Here is an 11,861-nt window from a genome sequence, read left to right on the forward strand (position 1 = left end):
ACTTATAAAAGTGAATGATTGACAACTATTTCTACCGATGTTACTTTTAAGTCTTCGCCTTAGTCATTCAAAATTTATAACTTGAAAGTACAACTAATAAATATTTGACGGGTATTGGTTTTTAAATGTCACAATTAATAAGTATTTTACTAGACTGTTCATCTATTTGGCGAGGGAAAACCATTTTTTTTTCGTAGATTTGGAAGGAAATCCCTAATTTTTAAGGGCCAGGGGAGACCTATTTTGATATCGGTTGATGTGGTAAGAGAAGTATATCCATTGCATTTACATGGGAGTGATTAGTGTTCGATAACATCTTATTTATCCAAAACAACAATAATAATAAATCTCAGTAATAAATTATTGGAAATTTCACATTAGATTGACTTAGTTATTTAAATAAATAACTTATCAATATTATTACAAGAGAAATTAAATTACATCCTACCTTTTATACCTACAATTATTCCTACCCACTAAAATTATGACAAATCACCATTCAATTTAATTGTAATTGATATATTCATAATATAACCTTAATGAGTTAATTAAAAAAATATGGAATGATGATATTTATCATAATTTTATTGGATAGGAACATTTGTAAGCATATAAATACATGAATACATTAAGTATCATATAAAATAAATCATTTAACTAGTGTGATTCAAAATACATAATTATATTTTAACACATTAATTTGATTTTTTTATTTGCCAACTCCTACAAATTAATATAAAGCATTTCAGTTACTTGATATTATTTTAATTTATTTTTAATAACTAAATGATAATACATTACAAATTGAAAAAAACACAATTCTAAATATTAAAAGACAACATCTTAATCTTAATTCTTAATATATAATCATTTAACTTGTTTAAAAATAAATATAAAAAAAATCAAGATACTTATATTTAATAGTACTTAATATTACAAATTATCTTTATATCTTATCTTAATTGAGGTTTTCTAATGTGGTTAAAATTAAATATTTTTTTTAACTATATTAATTTGATTTTTTTTGTAAATGAATTAATTAATTTAATTTTAATATTAGCACTTGGAAATCAAAGCTATTGCACTTAATTTCATAATTTATACAAGTGTTAAATCATAGTCAAATAAACCAAAAGGATGTTTAAAGTATAAATTTTTATAAAATTAAGAGTAACCAATATAAACAACCCACAATATCGACATATATAGTTTATTGAGATTATATGGTTTGAGATGAATATTTATTTTAATAATTTTATCTGACTTTGTTTGTAAATTTTATTAAATTAATATTTGATCATTTCGAAATTTTAAACTCTAACTTAGTATCTGTTTATCATATAATCTAAAATTAGAAAATTAATTTATATCAAAATTTTAATTTAATATAACAATAATTATTTCATCCCTAATATCAATGAGTTAACTATTTTTGACAATAGAAATCTGTAAATATTCTAACTACATAATGATATTTTATAAAAGACATAAAACATGAGACAATCTGTTAAATTACAAGTTTGGATGGATCGCACGTTACTATCAAAGTGATATAGTAATTAACAAAAGACACTGATAACTATCAAGTTCCAAAATTGCAGTTTTTATAATATAGATTTTTTTAACGAAAAAGAATTTCGAAAATTATTTTTCGAACTAAAAACATTTTCCGAACTAAAAGGCAATTTTCGAAATAAAAAGCAGTTTTCAAACTTGTTTTTTTACTAAAAATAAGTTTTAAATTTTTTTTTTTTTTTTTTGTCAAAAAATAAATAAAATAATACATATTTATTTCAAAATAATAATTTTTCAAACTTGATGATCATTTATATTTCTTGTTGAAAGGTTGATAAGGAAATCCAGTTATTGGAGTAATAATTTAACTCAACAAAGAAACCAACTGCCACCATATCTTCATTCAATCACTTTGATTACCGTATCTATATTTTATTCACAAAAATCTAAATGCTCAATGGTTGATGATCAATGCTTCAATATAACCATGAGACAAGAATACCATTCGTTCAAAGTCACCGATTCAATAATTTCTCCTAATCTTAAATTTAATTTGTTAAATTAAACAATGATTACGCATAATTTGCATTTTTTTTGAACGGATATTACAGTTTATAAGATCATGAAAAACTAAGTATATTTATTAATTATTTTCAGACCAGCATTGAGAAAGGCATATCATAGAAAGAGTGGGGGTGCTGATCATACTACAAAACTGAACCATGAGGAAGCTAAGAACAAGAATTTATGCAGTGGGTCTCTTTCAGATGCTAATGTCGTTTGGGTCCCTGATGGTCGTACTGGAATCTATTACCCTAAGGGACAAGAAAAAGTCATTGAAGATGTCCCTTCTAATGCTGCGAAGGATTACACTGTAAATTGGTTTTCTATGCCATAAAATATTGTTGTGATTTTCTTCCTTGCAAGTTTATGATCGTTGTGGAATCTTGAAGAGAATCTGGAAGTAATAAACTCTAAGAACTCATGTGATTTGTGTTCATATATTGTCTTTGAGATTTGAGTTGGTTGATGTTTTGCAAAAGAAAAGCAAACCGAGAGTTGTCAAATGCGAATATATAAAACACACTGAAGATACCAACAATTATCTAAATATTGCAACAAAAATACAATACAGCCAAATTATTACATATTACAAACAAAGATTATATTTATCCTAATAATCCGGATATGGATAATTGCTTCAATCACTGTGGTCTATTTGATATGAAAAAAATTAAATTAGAAATTAATGGAACGAACAAAGTAATAGAATGAGCAATATAATGAATTGAATTTTTACATTTTAAAGATTAATGATCCTCTCAAGATGTGGATCGTTCTAAGGAAAAGTGCCAATTCTGAGCTTTATAGAGATAGTCATGACTTCAGTTCATGGACTAGGGTCGATTTGACTGAATTGTCTCGAGCTCCTTTCTCCAATCTAACAAACAATCCTCAGGCGACTCAGTTCAAGCACTTCCTTGAAGATCAAGTTAAGAAAGGGTTTCCTGCCATGAATACTGCTGAGTCTGTTATAGTAGAGCATTATGCTATCATTGATCCTAAAACTGATAAGCCTCTGCAAGTCGTGATGTGACATGCAACCAAGCAGGTCAAATAGTTCCCTGTGCTTCAACATTATCAAGATGGATCTCTAAGTTCAATGGAGTGTTGGGTCTTTGATGAAATTACTTCCGCTGCGGTCATCAAGCTCAAGAATGGATGCATTTAAGTCTATGATTGAAGAGATTTGTTACAATTTTGAAAATGGGATGTTCATCACATAAGCAACTTTCAGATTTTGGTTGCATAGGATACTTTTGAGGATGCTGCAAAGGTGTATACAACTATGGTTGCTCAGATTCTTAACAAGCGGATGTGGAATGGGGCAATGGGGCAAGCGGACATCATGGTAGTTAATAAAGGTTAACTTCAAGCTAGCCCAAACCAAAGGGGAGATTGAAGGGTCCAAATTAGTGGTTTGATCTAGGCTTTGCAATGTAATAGTAATTTCGTATAGATGGAGTGTGTTAGTATGTTTTTTTGCTGGTTTACGGTTGTAATGAGGTTACGGCCGTAAACCCTTCTCGGTCGTGGTCCCTATAAATAGAGGATTTGTCAGTCTATTTCAGTTGTACCAGACGTTTATAGCTATAAAACGTGTGCAAGCTTGGTTTATTTACTTTTCGCCTCTATTCTTGATTTGTGTGATTGTGTTTGTTATTGATCTCTGGTAAGATCCGTTCTCAGGACCTTACATACACATTCATGACGTAGGGACATGGTTTCTTAAAATGTTAAGACCTAATTGGTATTAACTTGAATTTATGCATGTAGATATAAGGATTGCATTTTTGGTCTTGCACTTCTTCATGCAATTGCCAAAACTCTCTGTACCTTCTCACTTTCTTCTCTTGCTTTGAGCTCTTGAAGATTAGTTACCTGTTTTTATGGTCTCTTGGAACTAGAATTCCAAGTAGTCATGACAAAGGTGACCAACTAAGCTCTAAGTCCTAGATCTAGCGATCAAAAGCCTTAAAGGTGGGCACTTGATAATTTATAGAGCTTGAGAAGGCCATAAGAAGGTAGAAATTCTTTGGAGGTTGCTTCTCCAGACATAAAAATAGCAACCAACTGATCAATCTCTCTCTAAAGCACCAAATACAAGGAAAGAAGGTAAATGAGGCTAGGGTTTTGGAGGTGAAGGGTTTCTGGGGTTGGAGGTTGGGCAATTAGGGAAACCCTAGAAGTTAGTGTCATTATATATGGATCAAGACCCTAGATTAGGGATTGGACTTTTTGTGGCTTCACGTTGCGACCCATCCATGGTCATGTCACTACTTGTGACGTGGCTCGCAACGCTATACCTCTATACTCACATCGTAACTACGGGTTTTTCCCTTAAACCCCAAAATCTTGAAATCCTCAAATTGACAATCTGACAACCTTGAAACCGAGTGTTACATTATATGAATACATTTTGTTTTTTGATCAAATTATTGATATTCCCAAATTAAATTACCATTTTTTTATGTCACAAACAAATAATTCTTAGAAAAATTTCAAAATAATGTATAATCACTCTATCATGAAAAGTCAAATGTGGACTTCAACATATTAAAGATTCATAATGATCTAAGAAACATAAATAAAAGAAATGAAAGAAGATTCATATCAATTGTTAATCGTTAGAAGTAAAAGATGTAAGATTGTCAACATCTTGTAGACCCAAAAACTGCAAGACAAAATGTGGAATCAATGGTTTGTTGATGTTGATATTGGTGTCGAATGCTAGTTTTTCTTACTTGTCGATGTTGTGGTTTATCGGAGAAAGAAGATGAAGGTAGACGAGGGTTTGGGTTTTGATAACCACAACAGAGGCTTCAATGGTGTTTTTGGACGTCATAGCAAAGAAACAATGTCGTTGGAGCATACTAATTAGGACCGCAGAATGAGAATTTTTTTGAAAGAGAATATGAATATAATTAGGACCGCAATATGAAATTTTTTTGAAAGAGAATTCAAATATAATTTCTTTAATGTGTTTGAAAGAGAAAGAATATGGCGGGGTGGGATGAGTGTCATTTTATTTTCAAAATACTTTAAATATGAAAAGAAATATAGAATTTGAAGGAAAAAAAAAAGTGTAAGAGAATAAAAGAATAAAAAAAATTAATGTACAAATCCAAAATTTCGTGTATGTCCTATAGATTTGCCATTGTTGATTGGAAATTGGAAATTTATCGAATAAAACCACAAAAAATGACAACAAGATATACATTATTTTTATAGTCTCGTCAACTATAAAATCATTAGGAAAGTTGTAAGATTTTTTTTTTAAATAAAAAAACGCATTGCATTTTTTAGAATTAAATGAATCGCTAGATGTCTAAAAGTTAATTTTAAACGTGTATACTTTTTAAATGCACGTTGTAATAGTAATTCATCGGTGATTCACCGGAATTGTCGCCGACGGCAATAGACCACATGTCCTCCAGCGAGTAAGTGTGGTAGGTAGACAAGACGTCTTAACTTTGTGATATCAAACTTTAAAGAATCACCACCCAAAAGTTGACCTACCCCTCAATACCGAAACCATCTTAACTTAATAAACAAACATAAACATGACTTTCCGTTTCATATGACTCCACGTTATTGTCGACTTAGTATAATCTCTTTCATAATTTTTTTTTTTAATTCAAAGACATGTGGCTACAAAGTCAGCATAAAAGTGGTATAACAAAAAATCGACTCCAACCTCACCAACCACACCAATGCCCAATTGCCCATTATGCCCTCGGACCGCTTGAACAAATTTCCATTATTACCCTTCAAACCAACCCATAATCCCCAAACTACCCTCCGGCCACCACAGGCGTATAAAGGATTTTGCCTTTTTGCAACCTTTTAATTCCCAATCCAGACGCCTATTTCTCTCTCTAGAAATATTTTTCCGATGGAGCCGGAGAAGGAGATAATTTTCCGATCAAAACTCCCGGATATCTACATACCCAAACATCTACCTTTACACTCGTATTGTTTTGAAAACATTTCAGACTTCAGTGAGCGCCCTTGTCTCATTGATGGCGCCACCGGTGAAGTCCACACCTACGCCGAAGTCGAGCTCACGTCACGGAAAGTTGCTTCTGCTCTTCACCAACACGGCATCAACAAGGGCGACGTAATCATGATCTTGCTTCCAAACTCGGCTGAATTCGTTTACTCTTTCTTCGGTGCATCTTACCTAGGCGCCATCTCCACCATGGCCAACCCGTTCTTCACCGCTGCTGAGATCACCAAGCAGGCAAAAGCCTCCAGCGCTAAGATCATCATCACGCAATCCGCACACGTACCGAAGGTCAGAGACTTCGCATCGGAGAATTCAGTTAAGATTGTGTGCATCGATTCGGCTCCGGAAGGATGTCTACACTATTCGGAGCTGATTTCCGGCGACGAGACTAAATTGCCGGTGGTTGAGATCTCGTCAGACGACGTGGTGGCGCTACCGTACTCCTCCGGGACCACTGGTCTACCGAAAGGAGTGATGTTGACTCACAAGGGGCTTGTGACGAGCGTCGCACAACAAGTGGATGGAGAGAATCCTAATTTATGGATCCACAAAGAGGATGTGTTGATTTGCGTGTTGCCGTTGTTCCACATCTACTCGTTGAATTCGATCTTGTTGTGTGGATTACGCGCAGGTGCAGCCATCCTTATCATGCAGAAATTCGACATAGTTCCGTTTCTGCAACTGATCGAGAAGTACAAAGTGACGATCGGACCATTCGTGCCGCCGATCGTTTTGACGATCGCGAACAACGAAGAATTGGTGGATAAGTACGATTTGTCATCGATAAGAACGGTGATGTCCGGCGCTGCGCCGTTGGGAAAAGAGCTTGAAGATACTGTTAGGATGAAGTTCCCGAATGCGAAGCTTGGACAGGTATGGCGTTCCTTCCGCAACATTCTCTCTCTCACACACTTAAACACACAGTTGCTGCATCTGTCTACACGTATTTCTTATGATTATCTAAAATTAACATCATTTTCAACACTTCTCGTTATATGAACACAACTGAACAAACAAGTATTGTCCTTTTGCGAAACAGGTAAGATAAATGACTGGAAATGTTGTTTGATTAATGGTTTTATATTAAATGGGAAGAGCCAAAAATATTTAATTTCCTTTAGACCCACTGAATTAAATTGAAACCGAATCCATCCCTCATTGAATCGAGAATATTTAATTTGTTAGGTCCTTATAAACATAATAGACCCATTCATTCCTTCATTTTTATACAGTTTGGGTTACCACGAGTCCATAAATATTTGTTACATCATCCACATAATTGGTTGGTAAAATTAATACATCATTATTATCAATTATAGATACCTAAATTAAAATTCTACATAATTATAGTATCTAGTTATTTTGTCAAAATCAAATCTATGCTTTTTAACTTATATTATATGATATTTGATGTAGATCTAATTTCATATATTTTAAAAGCTTACAACCACTTACCAAATATTTATTAACAAATAAAATCCACATTCGTCGGAAGCTGATAGCTGATAGCTGAATAAACGACAGGGTTACGGAATGACAGAGGCAGGACCAGTGTTAGCCATGTGCTTAGCCTTCGCTAAAGAGCCGTTCGACATAAAGTCCGGTGCATGTGGCACCGTAGTCCGTAATGCCGAGATGAAAATCATCGATCCCGAAACCGGTGCTTCCCTTCCCAAAAACCAACGGGGCGAGATTTGTATTCGTGGTGACCAAATCATGAAAGGTATTATTCTACCTTTTTTTCAAATCCTTATTTTATATATTCAACCAAATATGTTTTTTTCTTAAATGTGGATTGAATTATGTATAGGTTATTTGAATGACCCTGAGGCGACTAAGAGTACAATAGACTCAGAGGGTTGGTTACATACGGGTGATATTGGGTACATTGATGATGATGATGAGCTTACAATTGTTGATCGGCTTAAGGAGTTGATTAAATACAAAGGATTTCAAGTAGCACCTGCTGAGCTGGAAGCCTTGTTGCTTACTCATCCCGATATTTCTGATGCTGCAGTTGTCCCGTAAGTTTGCACTTTCTCATCACAACAACTGAAGTAATTAATTAATTGTTAGCAAAAATAATAGTCACGTAAGTGGTAAGGATATAAAAATTAATAAAAAGATGTCTCATATTCGTACTATGTCAAGATTGTGATTTACCTTTTCTATTTTGGCCGCTAGTGAAGTACAAGGTACTTTTTGTTACACATAATAAAGGAATAATCATAAAGATGATTAATGTGAGTTTCGAACTCTGCAAATACCTAAATTGTCCTCAGGGGTAAAAAATGTAAATAACGAGAATAGCATGACTGGATCTGGCACCGAAATCGGGTTGGCACATGTGTTGTCCTTCATAGTTGGCTCTAGCATTAAATACAATTATACGGAGTATTTTATAATTATAAAATATCTAAATATGCACTTACCTCCCTCTAACTTTTCTGACTAGACAAGGAGTGCCCATCCACCATGAAAATTAACATTTTCACTCCTAAATACGTTGACTTGTTTTATCATACAAAAAAAAAAGGCCCATTTGGCTAGTTTCATTTTAATTAGTTTTTTTTTTTTTTTTTTTGTAAAAAGCATAGATTTGATTTTTACATAATATTTTGTGATGCATTTATCTCAGAATGAAAGATGAAGCAGCAGGAGAGGTTCCGGTTGCTTTTGTGGTGAAATCTGTGGACTCGAGCATAACAGAGGACGATATTAAGAAATTTATACACAAACAGGTAATTAATTATCTTTTTATATAATCATCCATAAAACTATATGTATTTACTTGAAAGGTATATTTATTAATGGTAGTGTTTTTTTTTATATATATAATTTACAGGTAGTATTCTATAAAAGAATAAACCGTGTGTTTTTTATCGATGCGATTCCTAAATCTCCATCAGGGAAAATTCTTCGGAAAGACTTGAGAGCAATGCTTGCTGCTGGTGTTCCAAATTAAATGTTATTAGATACATTAATAACTTAATGGATGAAATTTGTTAAGGATTGTGTTTTGTTGTCTGTATATTAAACCATTTTTATTTTAAAATATTGTTTTTAATAAAGTTATGATTTATTGAGAAGTCTTTTTTCACTTGATGAAAACATCAATGTTCTGTTTCGAGCTTGGGTTATTATTATTTTTTTTTGTTCTCTGGTGCTCCAGAAGATAATGAATGATCATGACGAAATAACTTTTTACGTTTTTGTTGGGAAGAAACTTGAGCTTGCTTAGTGTTTCACGGAGAGTACAAGCAACACCAGTTGGGATAATCACTTAGTGTTTATAATTACATCGACATCTAGTATATGCCATGTTTGAAAGGCTATTGATATGCAGAAAAATAAGAACACATAATTGAAAGGTATAAAGTTCTTATTGTAAATAAGAAAATAACTCAAAACTATTTACAATCTCTCCTCTCGAATGCTCTCTCTGATCATTGCAACCTACATGTTTCTATTGTCTATTTGCAATATAAAGAGACTTGCTTGTTCCCAAAGCTAGCTAGATTTGCTTGAGTCCATAAATGACTTGAGACTTCTTGTTGCTCAAGGAATGTCCTTCCTACACCTCATCGTGTATAGAAGGGTATTACCGGAAATTAGCTAATAATCACCCCCCTAATTTCAAATGGAAATTGAAAGATCTTCAACTCCTAGCAGCTTGCACATTTCAACGAACTCTATCTTAGCTAACGCCCTTGTCAGAATGTTAGCTCGCAATACCAAACGAGTAAGTGTTGGTGATTATAGTGTCATTGAGATACTTTGTGTAATTGAAACTTACATGTGAGCTAAGAGGTTTCGTAATTTGTACTATAATATATGTTTTGGTATGTGCGAAGTGCACGTATGTATAAGATCAAATTAGAAGCCGGTTTTCCGAGGGCAGCGCCCCCGGGTTCGGGGTTTCCAAAGGGGCGTTGCCCCTTTGGCGTGGTCTAGGGTAGCGCCCCTAATGGGGTCCAAGCGGCAGAGCCCCTGGCTGGTTGTTAAGACCACTGTCGTACATGATTTAAAAATAAAAATATAAAATAAACTACTTTATTGCACTAACTGGTAGTACAGGTAAGCAGAGTCGGATCCTCAGGGATACGTCCTAACTTTTACACCTCTTTGCGTAAGGTATGAACTAATTCTTGATGAATGCAATAAACATAAAAAGGGGGGTTTATTTATGAAAAGTAAACTAATAGAAATTGAAAATGACAAGAAAATGACTAAATTTAAAGTGATGAAAATTCAATTAAGAGAAAGCAACTTCAGTTTCGCGGTGACTCCCCTAATGGTGTAATTAACATTCAACATAGTATTTGACTATGCACTTGTTTAAACTGGTACTAAAGTTCATTAACAAGCTCTAATGACCTCTATTACAAAATCGTTTAATCAAAATAAGTTCTTTGAATTAAATCTAACTTTTTACTAAATTAACCAAACAAACTCTTGACTAATAAAGAAAAGTTGCATTAGACACAGTGTAATTCCCAGTAAAGTTCAATACCTCTCATAAGGTCGGAGGCGTTAAAACTTGTTTGATCATTTCATATTAGAGTTAACCTTAAATGCAAAATTAATCTAATATATGTCACCTTTTACTAATTAATCTAGACAATTACGAATCTAAACAATTAGATGACTAGAAGGATTCACAAACAATTTAAGTGGTCAATAGAAATTGAAATCAAAATAAAACACTCAATTTAACACAAAATTGATCAAACTAAACAGTAATCATAGTCAAACATAGTGCCTAATGATTAATCATACAAAAAGGTTACGTCTTGCGAAACTGAAATCTGAGTTTTTAGCCTGACATGGCTAAATACGAATTACAAATAGTGGAAATAGAATCTAAACGGTAAATCTTACTAAACTATGAATTGGAATTGAATTGTCTCCTTTAGATCTGCGTTCTTCACTTGAAAACTTCTGAAAATCGCCTCAGAATTGTAACGACCCAAAAATCACGATTAAAAATTTCTTTTAAAACATTACTAAAACCATATTTATAAAACCGTATCATAAGTCATAACATAATTTTCGAGTATTAATTCAAAACATAATCTCATTATCAGAGTAAAACATTCCCAGGCTAACTGACTATGGTGTGTGCACTACAACCTCTCCAAGCTCCTTTTTTGAAAATTGAGTATCTGAAACCAAAACTGAAAACCGTAAGCACGAAGCTTAGTGAGCTCCCCCAAACTACCACATATCATACAATAACATATAAAGCACATACTGGGCCCTACCCACTGCATTGGACCGAGGTCTGGACTAACTGGGTCCTTGCCCCTGCATCGGACCAAAGTTCGGAAACTGACTGGGACCTTATCCCTTGCATCGGACCCAAGTCCGGACTATCTGGGGCCTTGCCCCCTGCATCGGACCGAAGTCCGGAAGCTGACTGGGACCTTGTCTCCTGCATCGGACCGAAGTCCGGACTAACTGGGGCCTTGCATCGGACTGAAGTCCGGAAACTGACTAAATAAAGCATAACATAAACATATCAACTAGCATGAACACACATATACTGCATTTTGTATCGGGCCGTAGCTCGGAACACATAACACATAAAGCGTGTCTGAGCCACGAAGGCATCAAATATACTAACTACTGCATCAGACCGAAGTCCGGAAACTACTGCTAGCTAAACGAGCCGGCATTGTGGCCTTAGACCCGTTCCTACTAGAAGGAAACTCACCTAAACTGCTGAGCTATGTTGATAACCCTCTGGCTGCTAACCAACAACCCTCTGAGGCGC

General features: G+C 34.0%; 1 protein-coding gene across 1 annotated transcript; it reads left to right on the plus strand.

Moving 5' to 3' along the window:
• Positions 1 to 5,911: 5,911 nt before the first annotated feature.
• On the plus strand, positions 5,912 to 9,174 carry LOC145042651 (4-coumarate--CoA ligase 2-like). The gene is made up of 5 exons (XM_078991110.1): positions 5,912 to 6,958; positions 7,610 to 7,808; positions 7,896 to 8,109; positions 8,724 to 8,826; positions 8,931 to 9,174. Exons 1-5 carry the CDS (start codon positions 5,972 to 5,974, stop codon positions 9,048 to 9,050), a joined length of 1,623 nt encoding a protein of 540 aa, XP_078847236.1. The 5' UTR covers positions 5,912 to 5,971; the 3' UTR covers positions 9,051 to 9,174.
• The last annotated feature ends 2,687 nt before the right edge of the window (positions 9,175 to 11,861 follow it).

Source organism: Lactuca saligna, chromosome 4, assembly GCF_052625555.1.
Source record: "Lactuca saligna cultivar CGN05327 chromosome 4, ASM5262555v1, whole genome shotgun sequence".
NCBI classification, from domain to species: domain Eukaryota; kingdom Viridiplantae; phylum Streptophyta; class Magnoliopsida; order Asterales; family Asteraceae; genus Lactuca; species Lactuca saligna.